Raw genomic sequence first — 21,789 nt, forward strand, 5'->3', positions numbered from 1 at the left:
GTCAAGGTTACCCTAAGAATTAAATTAAGAATGATAACTACCATTTATTAATAATTTCCCATGTACCAGGTTTTGGCTGGATTTGTAAAATTAACCCAAAATATCACAAGTCAAATTAAGCTGATACGAATTACCGTTAGGAAGTATGACTGATGGTATCTATAACTAAAAAGCTTAAGCTCAATTGACTCTATTGTGCTGTATCTGAAAGAACCCGCTAATGGTAAGGTAAGGAAACAGTCTTGAATGACATATAAAATGGAACCTCAGTGTAAGAAAAAAAGGTGTAACCTTCTCCAATACTGTCTAGGGGGTAAGTGAGGAAGAACTAGGTGGGAGATAAATCCCAAGAGTGGAATAGATACATCATGCTATTATAATTTAAGACAGTGGCCACTAATAAAATCCAACTAACCCTATTTGCTCTAATTCCATGTCCAAATAAGCTTCTGATGATAATTTGCTTCCTGTGTAGTTTTGTTCAGTGACCACTTGTACTACTTGATGATTATATTTCTCATTATACACTGGCATTTTAGTGTACAGTCTCTAGTGAATCAGTTCCCTAAGCCTAATCACCTCTAGGTGTACTAACAAATCACATTTTTAATCCTATAAATTCAAAAACCATCACAGATAGCTGATCTCTCTCTACACTGCTGAATATCTATTCAAACCACAACATTTTAAATAAACAGTTAGCTGAGTAAGTGAGTCATCTTTTGGCCCCACAGACAAGGATCTATCTTGGTATTGTCAAACTGTACCAAGTGAATCCGTAGAATGCTAAAAGGAGTCTCCTAAAAAAATTCGTTTTCTTACTATCATTGAAGAGGATGTGCATTCAACTTCTACAGATCTTAGACAAACACTTCTTTTCTGAAGACATAACATGGGGAAAAAAACTGAAGAGAGCTGTCGGTATACCCCAACAGCTTTCCAATAAGGAAGGTACAAAGAAAACCCCTCAGTAGATCTATCCTAAAAAAACAAAAAAATTGTAGCACAGTAGAAATAAAGAATGGATCAATGTTGCAGAAGATAGAGGTGAAGTAAAAAAGCACTATTTCTACTACTGTGGAGATGTACAGCCAAGGAAGATACAGAGAGGCAAGACAGTGGGACTCCACGTAGCTCCCCAAGGGACCACGTGCAAGTTCCTCAACCTATGTGGGCCTTGCTTTCCTCTTCTGTAAAATGAGGAAATTGGATCAATTAATCTCTAAGGTTCTTTTCAATTCTAGGTTCTATTATAATTAATTCCTTTAATGATGAATGGGAAAGGTACAGAAGCAAATTTACCAAGAAAATTTAAGAGTAGCTTTGCTCAAACAATATAGTACATTTCCTCCCAAGTGGAATCTATTTTACCACCAATTTCTTGGAGTGAAGTCTTTTTTTTACCTTTATTTTACAATAAAACTAGATCTAATAACATAAAAGTATCAGCATATGTAGTGGGAAATATCAATCTGCTACAGTGGTCATTCAAGAAGGAAAATAGGGCCGGGGCATGGTAGCTCATGCCTGTAATCCTAGCACTTTGGGAGGCCTAGGTGGAGAGATCACTTGAGATCAGGAGTTCAAAACCAGCCTGGCCAACATGGTGAAACCCCGTCTGTACTAAAAACACACAAAAAATTAGTCAGGCGTGGTGGCAGTAAGCCGAGATCACGCCACTGCACTCCAGCCTGGGTGACAGAGCAAGACTCCATCTCAAAAAAAAGAATAAAAGCAGAACAGAAGACTTACGCATGTCTTTGATATCTGAGGGTTTCCCGGATGGACCACGCAACCTGGTAGGGCGAGGCCTGCTCTGAGTCCTCTGGTTCCTCTCCGCTCTCTTCAGACCAGTCCAACCCTGGGGTAGACAGGAGATATTGCAAATTAGAAAAAATTTACTTTTATTCAAAATTTAAATTAAAAAGCTACACAAAATAACATAACCCAACATACCTATCGCAAGTACTATCGTGTGAATAAATGCCTCCTGATGAATCTCATTTCTATTCTTACAAAGATAATCGGTTTGTTTTGTTTTTATTTGACAGAGTCTCACTCTGGCGCCCAGGCTGGAGTGCAGTGGCACAATCTTGGCTCACTGCAACCTCTGCCTCCTGGGTTCAGCGATTCTCCTGTCTCAGCCTCCCAAGTAGCCAGGACTACAGGCGACAGCCACCACGCCCAGCTAATTTTTGTATTTTTAGTAGAGACGGGGTTTCACCATATTGGCCAGGCTGCTCTCAAATGCCTGACCTCATGATCCACCCACCTCGGCCTCCTAAAGTGGGATTACAGATGTGAGCCACAGCGCCTAGCCACACAATCAGGTTTTTAAAATGACATTACAACAAAAAGGCTAAGCTATATTGCACAGATGAACTTCTTTTGTCAGACACTTCGCTAATGGGGTAGAAACAACACAAGTAAAGACAGAGTTCAGGTCACAAAAAGGTAGAATTTCTTTTCTTTTTTTTTTTTTTTGAGACGGGGTCTTGCTCTGTCACCTAGGCTGGAGCACAGTGTGGCATGATCTCGGCTCACTGCAACCTCTGCCTTCCAGGTTCAAGTGATTCTCGTGCCTCAGCTTCCCAAGTAGCTGGTATTACAGGTGAGCATCACCACGCCCAGCTAATTTTTGTATTTTTAGTAGAGATGGGGTTTCGCCATGTTGGCCAGGCTGGTCTCAATCTCCTGACCTTAAGAGATCCACTCGCCTCGGCCTCCCAAAGTGCTGGGATTACAGACGTGAGCCACCACATCTGGCCAGAATTTAAGTATCAAAACTTAATACACTAAAATGATGTCCTAAAAACATAAAATACAAACAAGAGGGTGAGAAAAGAAGCTCAATATATGTTCAGGCAAGAAAAAGGTCAATACATGCTTCTGAATGGTTTTATGAAAACAACAAAAAGAAAAACGTCAAAAAGTACAGACAGAGTCACTCTATATTTCAACAAAGAAGGGCCCTATGATAAAGTGTCAAAGGCAGAAACACTCCATCCCCCTCTCCCAAACCATTCCCTGGTTCTTACCTTCCATGGGAAGATGGAAGGGTGGGATGGTAATGTTCTACTACTAATGAGGTTTGGGATTTCTTTCAATTATTTTAAACAAAAAATGTCATACTTTGTGCTGCATTATGTAAAACAAGGTTAGAAGGAAAAGTGGATAAATACAGTATATATTAATATTTTGTTAAAGGGTCTCGCTCTGTTGTCCAGGTTGGAGTGTAGTGGTGCAATCTCAGCTCACTATAGCCTTGACCTCCCAGGCTCAAGTGATCCTCCCACCTCGGCCTCCAGAGTAGCTGGCACTACAGACAGCACCACCATGCCCAGCTAATCTTTGTACTTTTTGTAGAGACTGGGTTTTGCCATGTTGACCAGGCTGCGCTCGAACTCCTGAGCTCAAATGATCTACCTGCCTTAGCCTCCCAAAGTGCTGCAATTACATGCATGAGCCACTGTGCCCAGCCAAATGCCATAATTTTTAATGACTGAATAATTTTTAGCTCCTGACATAAAAGTTTTACCCTTTTAAAAGTCTTGTATCTTGGCCAGGTGCACCAGCTCATGCTTGTAATCCCAGCAGTCTGGGACGCTGAGCCAAGAGGATCACTTCAGGCAAGGAGTTAGAGACCAGCCTGGGTAACACATCAAGACCCCGACTCTACAACAAACTTAAAAATTAGCCAGGCTAAGTGGTGCATGCCTGCAGTCCCAACTATTCAGGAGACTGAGGCAGGAGGATTGACTGACCCTTGAGCCCAGGAGGTTGAGGCTGCAGTGAGCCATGATCACGTGTAACTGCATTTCAGCCTGGTGACAGAGCAAGGCCCTGTCTCTAAAAGTTAAAAAAAAAAGAAGTTTTATATCTTGAAGAGGTCTTGATAAAGACTGATGTTGCACAGCCTAAAGTGTAACAGTATGTGGGACTATGTAAGTTTAATATATTCATACCTCTATGAAACTTACTAGACACCTTGATAACTAGTATTTTATTTATGTCTTCCTTCTTGAGAAGCTCAAAAATCAAGAGTATCCTCATTAGACAGTTACATTAAAAAGGACTTCATGGATTGCTTCCATAGTTTAAATGAGTTTACATGTGCCAAATGGGGAAATTAAGAAAAGGTTAATTAAAATGCAAATTATAAATGCTTAAGATTAAATAACACATTGCCATTGGCATAAAGAAACTTCAAATCTAATTCCAAGATGACTATCTAAAATGTCAGGTCACCTTTAAAGATGAGTTACTTTCTCAACTGAAATAATTAATAATTTGTAGGGGGAAAAGGTAAAAAAGCAATTAAATGATCACAACAGCATCAACTTCAGTGTGTTGAAAGGTAAGGTCCTTCAAAGTGACATTTAAGGCACCACTGAAAAACAGAACATGAGTTATCTTTTATTTGTTTCAACAGAATAATTTCTACCAAGACACCTATACTTTCTCTGAGGAAGTCAAGATCTAAGTCATAAAAACTAAGATGGAAGTGTTTTTCCTGCTGTGAAACTAACTGTTCAATAAAGCAAACCTTTGATCTTGGCTTCATTATCACTAGTTTTAATGTAACTGGCTGATATAATTAGCCCAGACCGGACTATAAAAGCTAATAATAAGACTGAGTTTTTATTTAAGTACTCTTTGCTGACATGAATACAGACTACACTTTGTCATAAAATTATAGAGTATATGCATTACTATTTCTCGTTTCCCCAAAATAACATTTGCTTTGAAATCTCAGGCCTCTAATATGTTTGCATTTTAAAAAATTTAAAAGGGCGTCCAGGCATGGTGACTGACGCCTGTAATCCCAGCACTTTGGGAGGCCAAGGCAGGTGGATCACCTGAGGTCAGGAGTTCAAGACCAGCCTGGCCAACGTGGTGAAACCCCATCTCTACCAAAAATACAAAAAATTAGCCGGGCGTCGTGGTGCACACCTGTAATCCTAGCTACTTGGGAGGCTGAGGCAAGAGAATCACTTGAACCTGGGAGGCAGAGGTTGCAATGAGCCGAGATCACACCACGGCAGTCCAGCCTGGGCAACACAGTGAGACTCTATCTCAAAAAAAGAAATAAAAAAATTTAAAAGACTGAAAACTTTTTCTGTATGTTTTCATTCTGTTTAAAAATGACTTAAAAATTGCTGGGCACAGTGGCTCATGCCTGTAATCCCAGCACTTTGGGAAGCCGAGGCGGGCAGATCACAAGATCAGGAGTTCAAGACCAGCCTGGCCAATATAGTGAAACCCCATCTCTACTAAAAATGCAAAAAATTAGCTGGATGTGGTGGCACGTGGCACGCGCCTGTAGTCCCAGCTACTCAGGAGGCTGAGGCAGGAGAATTGCTTGAACCCGGGAGGCAGAGGTTGCAGTGAGCCAAGACCTCGCCATTGCACTGCAGCCTGGGTGACAGAGCAGGACTCTGTCTCAAAAAGAAAAAAAAAAAAGATTAAAAAATCAGCCCCTATCGCTTCTCGGCCTTTTGGCTAAGATCAAGTGTGTAAAAAATCAGCCCCTAATATTTCATCATTTCAAAAGCTAAAAAATTATCAGCATCCAGAAATAAATGAAATTATAAATAAAAATTTAGTAGATGATGCCAGTAAGTGTTGGAATTAGAGGCAAACATTTTTAAAAAATTGTTATATCTCGCCGGGCGCAGTGGCTCACGCCTGTAATCCCAGCACTTTGGGAGGCCGAGGCGGGGGGCGGATCACGAGGTCAGGAGATCGAGACCATCTTGGCTAACACGGTGAAACTCCGTCTCTACTAAAAACACAAAAAATTAGCTGGGCATGGTCGCGGGCGCCTGTAGTCCCAGCTACTCGGGAGGCTGAGGCAGGAGAATGGCATGAACCCGGGAGGCGGAGCTTGCAGTGAGCCGAGATCGCGCCACTGCACTCCAGCCTGGGTGACAGAGCGAAACTCCGTCTCAAAAAAAAAAAAAAAAAATTTGTTAGATCTCTGCCTCAAAACTAATGTCCAAATGAGTTCCAGCTAGATAAAATGTAAATAATGAAATGATAAAAGGACTAAAAGAAAATATGGGTGAATATGTTCATATATTCTTGGGATGAAAAGAATCCAAATAAGGAAGCAAGCAAACCAAAATCCAGACTCAAAAGAAAGAAATCTTAAAGAGAATACATAAAAATTTTAACTTTTAAATTCCTACAATGGGTATTTCTTTTCTTTTTTTTTTTTTTTTTCAGAGGCGGGGTCTCAGCTCTGTCGCAGTGGCATGATTATAGCTCACTGCCAGTCATAAGCTCTTGGACTTAAGGGATCCTTCTGCCTCAGCCTCCCAAGTAGCAGAGATTACAAGTTTGCAACTGTGCCTGGCTATGACAGATACCCGGAATCAAAAAACAAAGGAGAGGAGGGAAGAGACTTTCCAACAAATATAATATACATATAAAAAGCTCTTACCAATCAATAGAAAATAAATATATGGATGGAAGAAGTGAAAGGCAAAATAAACAAAATGTCCAAAAATCATATGAACAAATACTCATCTATATCATTAATCCAAAATAGCAGTTCTGAAAGTATGGTCCACAGATCCCCAAAAGTCCTTGAAATATTCTTGGAGTATATAGGTCAACACTATTTTCTTTTTAAAAAGTTTTTTTTTAATTTAAATTTTGAAAAAGAGAATCTGTTCCCAGGCTGGTCCCGAACTCCTGGGCTCAAGTGATCCTCCTGTCTTGGCCTCCCAAAGTGCTAAGATTACTGGCATGAGCCACCTCACCTGGCCTCAAAACTATTTTCAACAAAATAATATTAAGACATTATTTGCCTTTTTCACTGTGTTGACACTTACATACTGATGGTATAAAAGCAATGATGGGTAAAGCTACAGGCTCCTTAATTACCATCAATCAAGGCAGTGGCATCAGACTTACTAGGAGTCCTTGTATTCCTCACACCATGCCTTGCAGTTGTAAAGGAGTTTTATTTGAGAATATTCTTGTTTATTAAAGATTATTTATTTTTATTAAATCGACCCCTGAGCACATGTCTTTATACTATTCTGTGCGAGTAAATGTGAATCTGCTGCAAAGGAAGAAAGTATGACAGCTGTCCTGAGGAAGAGGACTTGCACACTGTTTTCATTGCAACCTGACCAAACTGCTTTTTCTCATTCATCGTCATTTTTTGTTTTTTTGAGATGGAGTCTCACTCTGTAGCCCAGGCTGGAGTACAGTGGTACGATCTCGGCTCACTGCAACCTCCGCTTCCCGGGTCCCAGTTGAAGCAGTTCTCCTGCCTCAGCCTCCCAAGTCGCTGGGATTACAGGCACGCTCCACCATGCCCAGCTAAATTTTTGTATTTTTAGTAGAGATGGGGTTTCACCATGTTGGCCAAGCTGGACTTGAACTCCTGATCTCGTGATCTACCCGCCTCGGCCTCCCAAAGGGTTGGGATTACAAGTGTGAGCCACCACACCCAGCCTTCATCATCATTTTTATTTGAAAGAGAATCTGACAGGCCAGGCACGGTGACTCGTGCCTGTAATCTCAGCACTTTGGGAGGCCAAGACAGGAGGATCAGCCTGGGCAACATAGTGAGACCCCATCTCTATCAAAAAATTTGAAAAAAAAAATTAGCCAGTTGTGGTGGTGTGTGCCTGTGGTCCCAGTGACTTGGGAAGCTGAGGTGGGAGGATCACTTGAGCCCAGCAGGTCAAGGCAGCAGTGAGCCATGATCATGCCACTGCTCTCTAGCCTGGGCAACAGAGCAAGACCCTGTCTCAAAAAAAAAAAATTGTATTTTAAATTTATCAGTTTTAGCTTCTAATACAGTATGAATAGATACAACCCATACACAAGAGCTTTATGGTTTCCTTTGTAAAGGATCCTAAAACCAAATATTTGAGAAACACTAATCTAAGGTATGTAAATTTAAGCAGATTTTCTATCTAATTTGCAAAGGCAATAATAACAATAATAATAGTACCCAGGGCTGATAAAGATTTAGAGAAACTGTTATTTTCACACACTGCTTAAAGAAGATAAGCTGACAAAATAATTCTGAAGAAAAATTTGGCAACATATATCAAAACTTTTTTTTTTTTTTTTTAAGCTAAAGCTTGGAATCAGCAATTCCACTTTAAGTCTGAATTAACAATCTATTTGAAGAAAAAAAAGATATGGCAATAATTGTTTTACTGCAAGGCTATATACATCTATGACAGTTTATAAGGACATAAACCGGATACAACTTAAATGGAAGACAGAATTCAGCCATGACAAATTACACTGCATATGAAAAATTACCAACTTGAAAATACATTAGTATGAAAAATTTTAAACCAGATTACAAAACAGCATGTATAGTAAGAGCTCGATTTTATATATTGGAAAGAATATATCAAGGTATTAACAAATGGGTATTAATATGACTTGGAGTGTTTTATTATTTTTGTTTATAAATTTTTTAACTTTTGTATTTTAATCACGAAAAGTCACAGATGGTTTAACAACAGGTGGAACAATAAAAAGCTATAAGAAAAGCAACCACTCTCACCTCCTATAAAATATACCCTGTCCAATTCCATCCTCCCTAGGGTAGCTGATGCTAACAGTCTGGAAGTATATATCCTTTTACACTTTTACCTTTGCTCACACCAATCAGGCCAACAGCCATATACTTAATCAATAAATATACTGATATCCCTGTTTATTTACTTTATTTTTACCAAAATGGGATAATAATTACCTCTTGATTTTTTTTTCCACTTTTTAATATACCATAGACACATCCTGGTCAAAAGATACAGATTTTTTTTTTTTTTTTGAGATGGAGTTTCGCTCTTGTTGCCCAGGCTGGAGTGCAATGGCACAATCTCTGCTCACTGCAACCTCCGCCTCCTGGGTTCAAGCAATTCTCCTGCCTCAGCCTCCCAAGTAGCTGGGATTACAGGCGCACACCACCATGCCTAGCTAATTTTTGTATTTTTAGTAGAGGCAGGGTTTTGCCATATTGGCCAGGCTGGTCTCGAACTCCTGACCTCAGGTGATTCACCGGCCTCAGCCTCTCAAAGTGCTGGGATTACAGGCATGAGCCACCACACCCAGCCTCATTCATTCTTTTTAATAGCTATATAATATTTCTTTCTCTTTTTTTCTTTTTTTTTTTTTTTATACAATAGAGAGGAGGTCTTACTGTGTCACCCAGATTGGTCTTGAACTCCTGAGCTCAAGTGATCCTCCCACCTCAGCCTCCCAAAATGCTAGGATTACAGGTATGAGCCACTGCACCCAGCCTGCTACATAATATTTCATAAAACATATATGAACCATAATTTAGCCAAGGTTTCCTACCAGTAATTGTTTCTTTGCAGGTTTTTAATGCTGCAAACAATGTTTCAGTGAACATCCTTGCACATATATCCTTACATTTTGATTTTTTAATCCACAGGATAGTGTCCCAAAAGTGAGTCCGCTGGCTACAAATATATTTTGTTTGTTTGTTTGAGATGGGGTCTCGCTCTGTCACCCAGGCTGGAGTGCAGTGGCACAATCTCGGCTCACTGCAGCCTCCACCTCCGAGATTTAAGCAATTCTCCCACCTCAGTCTCTCAAATAGCTGGGACTTCAGGTGCGTGCCACCAAACCTGGCTATTTTTTGCATTTTTAATAGGGACAGGGTTTCACCATGTTGGCCAGGCTAGTCTCCAATTCCTGACCTCAGGTGATCTGCCCACCTCAGCCTCCCAAAGTGCTGGGATTACAGGCGTGAGCTACCACATCTGGCCTATTTTCGTTTTTTTAGAGACAGGATCTCACTATGTTGCCTAGGCTGGTCTCAAACCCCTGGCTTCAAGTGATCCTCCTGCATCAGCCTCTCAAAGTACTGAGCTTACAGGCATAAGCCACTAAGCCCAGCCTATACATATATTTTAAATTAGTAGATATTGCTAAATTACTCACCAGCAATGTATGAGATACCATATCCTGACCCTGACCAACAATGGATATCATTTTTGACAATCTGGTAATTCATTGTTGCTTTAATTTGTATTTCCTGCCTGCTGAAAGGATTGAGGTATTCATTTGTTTATTGACTATTCATATCTCTTCATGTTCTATCTTTGCTCATATTTCTATTGCTGTCATATTATGCAAATAATTTTTCCTGAAGTGAAAATCATAGCTCATATTGCATTCGAGAATAAATTTCAACTGAATTAAAGGTTTAAATGATCAAAACCAATCAAACTATTAATAGAAAACACAGAATATCTGTATAAACTTGGAATCGAGGAAGTTTTCTTAAGCAAAACAGGAAATTCAGAAGCAACAAAAGAAAAATAGACATGTGACTACATTAAATTACAAGTTTCCCTGTATTTTCTCACTCTTAAATCATTAACAGGTATTGCTTTGAGAATTTTTTAAACAGGAAAAAATGCTTTAAAACTGTCAGCAGATATCAACAATGCTATGATCATTCCTAGAATAAGACACGCCAAGAACTTCAATAGATGCACAGGTGTTAAACTCATAAAAGCATACAACCAAACACAACTGCCTTTTAATGCTGCTATCACTACAAATAAAAGCTGTGTGTGGAATTCTAAATTCCCAACTTCTATTTCTGTATCCTATTCAGTAAGTGTTACGCCCTCCAGTGTTGGCCCTCTGTATCCATGGGATCCACATCTGTGGATTCAGCCAATCACTGATCAGAAATATTTGAGAAAAAAGATTCCATTTGTACTGAGCATATACAGACTTTTTTTCTTGTCATTATTCCCTAAACAATACAGTATAACAACTGTTTTCATAGCATTTACATTGTATCAGGTATTATAAGTAATCTAGAGATGATTTAAAGAATATGGGAGAATGCACATAGGTTATGTGCAAATACTATGCTGTTTTATATCAGGATCTTGAGTATCCTCAAATTTTAGTGCCTGAGGGAAGACCTGGAACCAATCCACCACACACGTAGAGGGACGACTGTGTTTATTTTAAGGTGGTCTACCTAAATACAGAATCTTTCACTGTACCACTCTGCCTCATTGTGATTCCACCCCCATCACATATGGGGTAATTATGAAAGGGAAGCTCCACACAACAGAACTCATTTTGTCATATTATGTGTCTATGATACGATAAAATAGATAACTCACCTAAATGGGGAAACAGATCAGTGTCCAACTGATGTTTCTGGGTGCACAGTTTCACCAGTCTCTGCAGTCGGCTTATACATGAGAAGTGTGGAGAGAAGGCTGTGGCTTTCATGAGGATCCGGTCAGTCCTGGGTGGGTCCACAGTGGGAGCCCTACTGGATGGCAGGAGGGGCAGAGGCCTCTTGTGAGACAACTGCCGTGCTTGTGCTATAGTGTGTGTGGTGGGTGCCACTCCCTGCATTGGTAGGCTGGTGTTCTGAGGTTGAGGTGACTTGCAGACTGAACCCTGCGGTGGCGCTGGAGGTTTTAAAGAAGTGGATAAAGGTGACAGGTGGGAGTGCTGCTGCGGAGGCTGCTGCTGTGAAGGTGCAGGAGGGGGACTAAAGTGCTCTTGTCGAACTTTTAAAATCTCTGTCTCTCTCTGGCGCTGCCGATTCTGGGCCAACTTGCTCTGCAACTTCTTTCTCACAGTTGCCCCTTTCTTTAGGTCATCATCTTCCTCGTTGAAAGCAAATGGGTCTTCCAATTCAGTTTCCAGGTAGTGGAGAGGGACCCTTGCCCCAGGTGGAGAGAGGGACATTCCATCCAGTCCGTTGGGCATCTTCAAGGCCAACGTGGGCACTGTCAGGCTAAAGGCCATGGTATCCATCTGGTGCCTGACCTTCACCTCATCTATAGGATCATTCTTTTTCTTCCTCTCTTTTTTCGGGATAAAGCCAAGTACCTGCAAGTGGCTGTTGCAGTACCTTTAAAATACACACATACATGGGAAAACAGTCATGATACGTATTTTTTAAAAGCAGAACATAAAACTACATGAGAATCCTAATATGTTAAAAATTGCATCACTATAGTGACTCTTGGCAGCCAGCGACTTAACATGCAAACCTCTACTACTTTCAAGCAATCCTCAAAGTCAGTGTAATTTTGATGAGGCAAATATGTGAACTGTACATGCACAGGGGTGGCCAGACAGAAGCAAGTCATTCAGTTACGGAGTGGCCCTGGAAAACTGCTCAGCTACTGCTTCTCACATGGCTTTGTTATTCTCTATTCATAGCATACAAAGTAACTCATCAAGAGTCTAAAAGATCACTTAAAATTCTCTTACAGAGAAAAAATATATGTATTTTCTAATGCCATTAAAGTATTTGGAGATTCACAAAGCTCTTATGACAGAAAACCCTCAAGAATGTCAAGTGTCTACTGTGCTTTAGACACACATATACAGAGAGAGACAGAGACAGAGAATGAAATAAGAAAGTAAAAGATGGTTTGTGGGGTTATAGGTGAAATGCCTTTTTCAATAGCCAGATGTAAGTACATGAATTATCTCCTGTAGTACCTACCTGCAGTAGGCGCTAAAATAACTCCCTTAATGCAGAAGAGGAAACTAAGCTTTACAGAAATTGATTAACTTGCCTGAGACTCTTTCCAGCTGGAAAGAGTCAGAGCGAAGACCAACTAAAATCAAAGCTCATGAAGACTCTCATTAGTCTTCAACAATAAGCAAGTATACTGCTTGGGTGATGGGTGCACCAGGATCTCACAAATCACCACTAAAGAACTTGCTCATGTAACCAAATACCACCTGTACCTCAATAACTTTAAAATAAAATAATAACAAATAATAATTTTTAAAATGCTTGATGGAATTCACTAGTGATGCCATCTTGACATGGACTATTCCTGTGGAAAGTTTAAAAAAAAAAATGAGCAAAATTAAATTCAAAACTGCTATTTTGAATTCTCTGTCTGAAAGATCACGTATCTCTGTTTTTCCAGAATTGGTCCTTGGTGCCTTACGTATTTCATTTGTTGATGTCATGTTTTCCTGGATGGTCTTGATGCTTGTGAATTTTCGTCTGTGTGGGCATTGAAAAGTTAGGTATTTATTGTGGTCTTCACACTCTTCATGCTATTTTAAAAACCTATAAAAGGGCCGGGTGCGGTGGCTCATGCCTGTAATCCCAGCACTTTGGGAGGCCAAGACAGGTGGATCACCTGAGGCCAGGAGTTCGAGACCAGCTTGGCCAACATGGTGAAACCCCATCTCTACTAAAAATACAAAAATCAGCCAGATGTGATGGTAGATGCCTATAATCCCAGCTACTCAGGAGGCTGAGGTACAAGAATCGCTTGAACCCGAGGGCACAGGTTGCAGTAAGCTGAGATTGCACCACTGCATTCCAGCCTGAGAGACACAGCAAGACTCGTCTCAAAAAACAAACAAACAACAACAAAAAAAAAACAGTACTCCATGCTTAAATAAATTTGGAAAATGCTGGCTTAAACAAAATTAAAGAATGATTTTGTTGTTTTTTGTTACTGATGTGCAACTACTCAAAGCACTTTGTGTAATGTGCATTACGAAGTTCCAAGAGGAAAATGTACCCATCTGGCGGTGTTTCCCATGAAACCCAGGGCCAAACGCGGTGGCTCATGTCTGTAATCCCAGCACTTTGGGAGGCTGAGGCAGAAGGATCCCTTGAGGCCAGGAGTTCAAGATTGGCCTGAGCAACATAGCAAAACCCTGTCTCAGTTAAAAAAAAAAAAAATCAAAGAAAACAGAACCAGCCGGGCAAGGTGGCTCATGCCTGTAATCCCAGCACTTTGGGAGGCCAAGGTGGGTGAATCACTTGAGGTCAGTAGTTTGAGACCAGCCTGGCCAACGTGGCGAAACCCCGTCTCTACTAAAAATACAAAAATTAGCCAGGTGTGGTGGTGTGTGCCTGTAATCCAGCTACTTGGGAAGCTGAGGCAGCAAAATCCCTTGAACCCATCAGGTTAGAGGCTGCAGTGAGCCGAGACTGTGCCACTGCATTCCAGCCTGGGCAGCAGAGTGAGACTCAGCCTCAAAAAAAAAAAAAAAAAAAGAAAAGAGAACCTATTTTTATTGTAACATATAGGTGATAGCTCCAAAAAACATAGTTTGGGAAAAGACCACTGAGGTAAAAAATGTCAATCCTCAAATTCACTGGGCTTCATCATAAAACTGTTTTTCTAAGGCCAGGCGCGGTGGCTCACGCTTGCAATCCCAGCACTTTGGGAGGCCGAGGCAGGTGGATCACGAGGTCAGGAGATCGAGACCACGGTGAAACCCCGTCTCTACTAAAATACAAAAAAATTAGCCGGGCGTGGTGGCGGGCGCCTGTAGTCCCAGCTACTCGGAGAGGCTGAGGCAGGAGAATGGCGTGAACCCGGGAGGCGGAGCTTGCAGTGAGCCGAGATTGCACCACTGCACTCCAGCCTGGGCGACAGAGCGAGACTCCGTCTCAAAAAAAAAAAAAAAAAAAAAAAAAAACTGTTTTTCTAGTAATTGCTAAAAATACAGATTCACCAAATAATCAGAAAATCTCACACACACACAGAATATGTGTGTGTTTTGTTGCTTCATCTTAGAAATAAATCTATCAAAGGCACTCTTTAACGCGGGCCCCTTAAGAAAAAGCTTTCTTTGTCATGTGCAGTCACTGAAAAAGAGAAAAAGGTTTCTAGCCAGCAAAGAGAATGTACACTGTGTGTGTGTGTGTGTGTGTGTGTGTGTGTGTGTGTGTGTCTGTGTGTGTCTGTGTGTCTGTGTGCTTCCCTAGCAGGTTTCAGCTAGGTCCCATATATATCTTAAACACAACAGATTCACAAAGCAATGGCCAGCAAAGAAAGACGCATCTGGGATAATTGCACTAACCAAAAAGTTTCCCAAGAACAAGAAAAAATTTTAATAAAGAATAAATTTGGCCTGGCGTGGTGGCTCTTGTCTATAATCCCAACACTTTGGGAGGCCAAGGCAGGGGGATTGCTTAAAGCCAGGAGTTCGAAACAAGCCTGGGCAACCTAGTAAGGCTCCATCTCCACAAGAAGTTTTCAAAACTCAGCCGGCCACGTGGCTTGTGCCTGTAGTCCTAGCTACTCGGGAGACTGAGGCAAGAGGATCATTTGAGGCCCAAAGTTCGAGGCTGTAGTGAGCTACAATCATGCCACTGCTCTCCAGCCTGGGCAGCAGAATGAGACCCCATCTCAAAGAAAAAAAAGAAAAGAAAGACAAATTTATAATTTAGTACTTATGGCCAGGCGCAGTGGCGCACGCCTGTAATCCCAGCACTTTGGGAGGCGGAGGTAGAGGATCACTTCAGGTCAGGAGTTCGAGACCAGCCTGGCCAACATGGTGAAACCCCATCTCTACTAAAAATACAAAAATTAGCCGGTCGTGGTAGTGTGCACCTGTAATCCCAGCTACTGGGGAGGCTGGTGCAGGAGAACTGCTTGAATCCAGGAGGCAGAGGTTGCAGTGAGACGAGATCGCGCCACTGCACTTCAGCCTGGGCAACAGTTGAGCGAGACTCCGTCAAAAAAAAAAAAAAACAACTTAGTACTTTTTTTTTTTTTTGAGACGGAGTTTCGCTCTTATTGCCCAGGCTGGAGTGCAATGGCACGATCTCCACTCACCGCAACCTCCACCTCCTGGGTTCAAGCAATTCCCCTGCGTCAGTCTCCCGAAAAGCTGGGATTACAGGCATGTGCCACCACACCCGGCTAATTTTGTATTTTTAGTAGAGACGGGGTTTCTCCATGTTGGTAAGGGTGGTCTCGAACTCCCAACCTCAGGTGATCCACCTGCCTCGGCCTCCCAAAGTGCTGGGATTACAGGCGTGAGCCACCGTGCCCGGCAACTTAGTACTTATTAAGTACAGCTTCTCTTGAGATAGAAACATGAAAGTCCTTTCCCTTATCTTGTTCTCAAAAGAGCAAACTATTTCAAAGACAAAGGTGAATACAGATGCTTCGGAGAATATTTTGAAGAGATTCATAAGGACTCTCATTTGAATTCTTGCCTTTTTTGTTTTTTGGATATCAGTTGCCCAAGCTGGAGTACACAGTTCAGTTGCCCAAGCTGGAGTGGCACAATTACTGCTCACTGCAGCCTCGGCCTCCTGGGCTAAATCAATCCTCCCGCCTCAGCCTCCCAAGTAACTGGGACTCTAGGTATGTACCACCACACCTGGCTAATTTTTGTATTTTTTGTAGAGATGGGGTTTTGTCATGTTGCTCAGGCTGCTCTTGAACTCCTAGGCTCAAGCGATCCACCGTCTTGGCCTCCAAAAGTGCTGGGATTACAGGCGTGAGCCATCACACCCAGTCCTTGCTGCTATTAAGATAATTCTTGCTTTGGCTCAACTGAAAAAAAAATCCAATAGTGACAACTGTAACCATGATAAGCTAATTTTAAGACAAAATTTTAGAAATGTGTTTATAATGGGGCTTGATGTAAAAAAAAATTAATCCAAGCTCATCCATTCTTCAAGTTAAAAAAAGGCAGGGGTAAGAAATTATCATTTTCAGTCTGCTAAAAACTAACTAGACAGATATATTTAGCCCAATACATACATCCCTTTCTCACCTGAGATTAAAATTTTATTCCTTGCCTCACTAAGCAGCTGTTTCTAACTTTCAGGTATTGTAATTTGAAGCCTCAGTGCTCATTAGAAATTCTAAGAGAGTATTCCTAAATCCCCATTAAACTATTTGTACTCATTTTGGTGAGATCTCCACCAACACAAATTATTTATTTCATACTGCAAGTGTAAAAAGTATTCATGACATAAAATATCTGATTCCTTTCCAACCAATTTATGCAAGTGACATTTGCTAATGTATAGAAACATGGATGAAGGTTGTGTGAGTGTGTTTTAAAATAGAAGTGAAAGGTTCAAATTTTCTACCTAGAGATAACAAGTATCTTGAAACTTTTGGGAAACAAGCATGTATCTCTCCATATATAGATCCCCACAGTGATCTATATAGTTTCTGGAGAATTGAAGAAAAAGAAGCACGGAGAACAGATTATATATGAAAGATAGTGTGAATTTTCCTAACAATATGAAAGATGAATAACCAGTATAAGACTCCTTTAAAAACAATTCCACTCTTTTTTAAATTTAGCAAAGCATAAACTCATCATTCTAGTGGCAAAACCGACCATTAATGTGAAAATAGTGTTTCCAAATTATGGAAAACATACTCTATTTGGAACACTTTTTAACCAAAAAAGGTAAGGTTATAAAACATGCCAAACACTGGTGAGAAGTCTGATAGGAAATAAATCTAAATGATTCAAGTAGTTTTTTAAAATTTTCTTTAGTAAGTATATATCCTTTACTAACTTCTAGGCATAGATTTTAAACTCCAAAATTGCTATCATTAATTATAACACCTAATTAGTTATTTAAATTTCTCTCATTTAGGCAAATGAGAAAACTAGGTAGAGAACTCAGAATTACTTTTTAAGGACACAAACCAAACAAATCTGTTTCAAGACTTCAAGCAGCAACTTTGAAGGAAAAAAAATCTTTTAAAAATCCTAGAAGTCCATGAAATCAATTAAAAAGAAGACAAACATACTTTAAGTAATTCCCCAAATTTTTAAATTTTTAAAAATTGCCATATTTCATCCTTAAAAGTATTCCATAGATTACTTAGATTACCCCCAGCATTCAACATTTATATAGGTGGAGGAAGGGAGGGAGGGAGAAATGAAGGACAGAAGAAAAGAGAAGAAAAAACTAGAAAAGAAAAAATTCCAAGCCTGTTAATGAAATCAAGGATTGATTCTCATGATTAGCCCTTACCTACGATCCTCTGATTTGGGGATGGGGTTGGTGCAGCGTTGGCTGTTATACTTGGCCACATATTCACATTGCTTGAAGGGGGCAGTCTTGTCCTCCAGAACGTGTCTGATACAGAAGGCGTAGCCGTTGAGTCGCCTCTGCTTGCACAGTTTGGGGCTATATGAGCACAAGGGCTTATTGTCAACCTCAGAGAAGTGTATATGTTTCCCTTCATACATCACGTGACTCTATTCCTTGTGAACATCAGCTAAAAGGCCACCACAAAAAAAGAAACCCAAATGATAAATCAGAGAGTATAAGGCAGATTTAAGTTGAGAATTTCACTGAGGGACTTCTGGCCCCACAGCCATACCTGATTTTAAATCTTCTGCACCATAGCAATGTTAAGAGAACCCCCAAGGATACCACAGTTTGGAATGCCGCAGAATCAAGATGAAGCAGATTGTCTACAAAAATATCAAAAGGCCTAGTTAACAAACAGAAATAAGCAAAGCTAGCTCACCCAGGAAGCAAAATACTATGATATCACCCTTACTAATGCAATGGATTCTTCACTGTAAATCAATATCCCAATAACGAGGTTAAATAAGAAAATAAGAGACATTATAAAACATTAAGTTGGCCAGGCGCCATGGCTCACGCCTGTAATCCCGGCACCTTGGGAAGCCAAGGCAGGTGGATTACCTGAGGTCAGGAGTTTGAGACCAGCCTGGCCAACATGGCAAAACCCCGTCTCTATTAAAAATACAAAAATGAGCCAGGCATGGTGGCGGACACCTGTAATCTCAGCTACTTGGAAGGCTGAGGCAGGAGAATCACTTGAACCCGGAAGACAGAGGTTGCAGTGAGCTGAGATCACAGCCCTGGACTCCAGCCTGGGTGACAGAGTGAGGATCTGTCTCAAAAACAAAACAAAAAAAATTAAGTTACCTTATCACCCCAAATTGAACTAAATAACATTTGCTCTGGTTAAGTTTTATAAATACCTCAAAGCAGCAGAACTCTTCCACCAAATGAATGTCACAGGTAGCAGGTCTCTTTTTCATGACTGATGTTTGCATGCTATAATCATTTTCAGAACCCACATCCCTTTACAATGCCAGAAGAATAAATGGTAGACCTAAAACTTCTCTCGGAAATTCTACTTTTTTTGATATCATGGTAAAATATTTGGCAATTTATAAATTTTTCTATGAAATACAAAATAAAGCAAATTTCTGCCATTAAAAAATGTTCTTTCCCTTATAATATTTCCCCACACCTATCCCATCCAATCACAATAAACTTCTCAGGCCCAAAGACTAGTCACCTGACCACACTTACATCATTCAGTTCAGAGTTCTGTACCACATGGTGCTTCCAGTCACACTAAATAGTATAATAATCATGGCTTATGAGTCTTCTCAGTCAGTGAGAAAATGAAAGGAGGGAATTACACAATACTCACTACCAATCTACACGCAAAAGGCCTAATGGTACGATTTATATACTACAACACCATTTAGTCTATTATGAAACTGAATCTATTTTGCCAAGTCAGGATCTAAGTGAGCTGATGGAGTCTCGCCCATCCTCTTCCGCACTTCCAGCCATCAAGATGGCTGATGGAACAGCTCAGATATCAGCTACTGAAAAAGTCCAGAAATACTCTCTTTTACCAGTAAATGACAAGATACATAAATGCTGGAGGTGCCAGAAGACACGGTTGTTCAAGTCCAAAATCTGCCACTTGCTGTGTTACCTTGAACAAATCATTTAACCTATTTGAGTGTCAGTTTTCTCATCTGTAAAACAGGGATAATAATAGTAGCTATGTTATCAGGATGCTGGAAGGATCAAATGATACAAAGCATGCAACATACTAAGTATCATTCCTAGTATATGGTAAACACTGGAGAAACAAATTACTATTCATAAGTGTTCATTCCTGTAATATATGACTACATTCCACCTGCCAGTAATGAAAGTAGAGAATATGTATTCTTCTCAAGAAATACTTGACTTACTGTAGTAGGAGAAAAAAAAAACAACTCGAAATATTAACTTAGTTAATAAAAATCGTATTTTCTCTTCTGGAGGGAAAAAAGATCACATTCATTACTAAGTAAATCTAATCACACATTAATGTAAAAAATAAGAGCTTTCTCTTTTCACCTTATGAGAATGTAAGAAAAAAAAGTTGGACTAGAAATTTAAATTTAGGTGCTAAGAAACTGGATATTCACATGCAGAAGAATGAAACTAGACCCCCACCTTTCACCCCATACGAAAATCAACTTAAAATGGATCAAAGACCTAATTGTAAGACCTGAAACTATAAAACTACTAGAAGAAAACATAGGGGACACTGATGTGGGGAAAAATTTTATGAGTTAAGATCTGAAAAGTACAGGCTAGGCACGGTGGCTCATGCCTATAATCCCAGCAGTTTGGGAGGCCGAGGCGGGCGGATCATGAGGTCAGGAGCTCGAGACCAGCCTGACCAACAAGGTGAAACCCTGTCTCTACTAAAAAATACAAAAATCAGCTAGGCATGGTCATGCATGCCTGTAATCCAGCTACTGGGAGGCTGAGGCAGGAGAATCACTTGAACCTGGGGCGCAGAGGATGCAGTCAGCCGAGATCACGCCACTGCACTCCAGTCTGGGCAACAGAGTGAGACTCCATCTCAAAAAAAAAAAAAAAAAAGAAAGAAAGAAAAAAAGATCTGAAAAGTACAGACAATAAGGTAAAAATAAACAAATGGGATTATATTAAACTAAAAAGCTTCTGCACAGCAAAGGAACAACCAACAGCACAAAAAGACAACCTACAGAATGGGAGAAAATATTTGCAAACTATTGAACCAACAAGGGATTAACATCCAGAATATATATAAGAAACAAATATCTTAAAAGAAAAAAATACAAACAATTCAATTTTTAAATGGGCAAATGATCTGAACAGACATCTCTCAAAAGAAGGCATACAAATGGCTAACAAACATATGGAAAAAATGCTGAACATCACTAATCATCAGGGAAATACAAATCAAAATTGGGGTAAGGTATCCTCTTACCCCACTTAGGATGGCTATTATCAAACAGACAAAAAAAAACAAATGCTGGTGAGCAAGCAGCAAAGAGGGAACTCTTGTACGCTGTTTGGGAATGTGAACCAGTATAGCCACTATAAAGAACAGTATGGGCCGGGCGCAGTGGCTCATGCCTGTAATCCCAGCACTTTGGGAGGCCAGGGCAGGTGGATCACTTGAGGTCAGGAGTTCGGGACCAGCCTGGTCAACATGGCAAAACCCTGTTTCTACTAAAAATACAAAAATTAGCTGGGCTTGGTGGCATGCGCCTGTAGTCTCAGCTACTCGAGGCTGAGGCAGGAGGATTGCCTGAACCCAGGAGGTCAAGGCTGCAGTGAGCTGAGATTGCACCACTGCACTCCAGCCTGGGTGACGGAGCGAGACTATGCCTCAAAAAAAAAAAAACAAAAAAAAAAACAGTATGAAGGTTCCTCAAAGAGCTACAAATAGAACTACCCACTACTAGGCATTTTTCCAAAGAAAAGGAAATAATACATCAAAGAGATATCTGCACTCCCATGTTTATCAAAGCACTATTGATGATACCCAAGATATGGAATCAAACTAGGTGTCCCACAACAGATGAATGGATAAAGAAAATGTGGTATATATACACAGTGCAATACTATTCAGCCATTAAAAAGAATGAAATTCTTGGGCACTGGGTGTGGTGGCTCACACCTGTAATCCTAGCACTTTGGGAGGCCAAGGTGGGCAGATCACCTGAGGTCAGGAGTTCGAGACCAACATGGCCAACATGGCAAAATCCTTCTCCACAAAAAATAGAAAAATTAGCTCAGTGTGGTGGTGCACACCTGTAATCCCAGCTACTCGGGAGGCTGAGGCAGGAGGATCACTTGAACCCAGGAGGCAGCAGTTGCAGTGAGCCAAGATCGCACTACTGCACTCCAACCTGGGTGACAGAGCAAGA

General features: G+C 40.6%; 1 protein-coding gene across 8 annotated transcripts in view; it reads right to left on the reverse strand.

Annotated features, from left to right (window-relative positions):
• Positions 1-21,789, reverse strand: part of INO80D (INO80 complex subunit D) — a 96,886-nt gene that overhangs the window by 55,273 nt on the left and 19,824 nt on the right. For 4 of the 8 annotated variants that reach the window (XM_055290361.2, XM_055290357.2, XM_055290359.2 and 1 more), the window contains exons 2-5: positions 18,138-18,231; positions 17,786-18,032; positions 11,160-11,905; positions 1,753-1,861 (exon numbers count right to left, since the gene is read on the reverse strand). In XM_055290361.2, the coding sequence (XP_055146336.1) occupies positions 1,753-1,861; positions 11,160-11,905; positions 17,786-18,003 (1,073 nt within the window). In that variant the 5' untranslated portion in view covers positions 18,004-18,032; positions 18,138-18,231. The remainder of the gene's footprint in view (positions 1-1,752; positions 1,862-11,159; positions 11,906-17,785; positions 18,033-18,137; positions 18,232-21,789) is intronic. The other 4 variants (XM_055290362.2, XM_055290363.2, XM_063645024.1 and 1 more) reach the window with 1 other exon arrangement.

This window comes from Symphalangus syndactylus, chromosome 8, assembly GCF_028878055.3.
Source record: "Symphalangus syndactylus isolate Jambi chromosome 8, NHGRI_mSymSyn1-v2.1_pri, whole genome shotgun sequence".
Taxonomy (NCBI): domain Eukaryota; kingdom Metazoa; phylum Chordata; class Mammalia; order Primates; family Hylobatidae; genus Symphalangus; species Symphalangus syndactylus.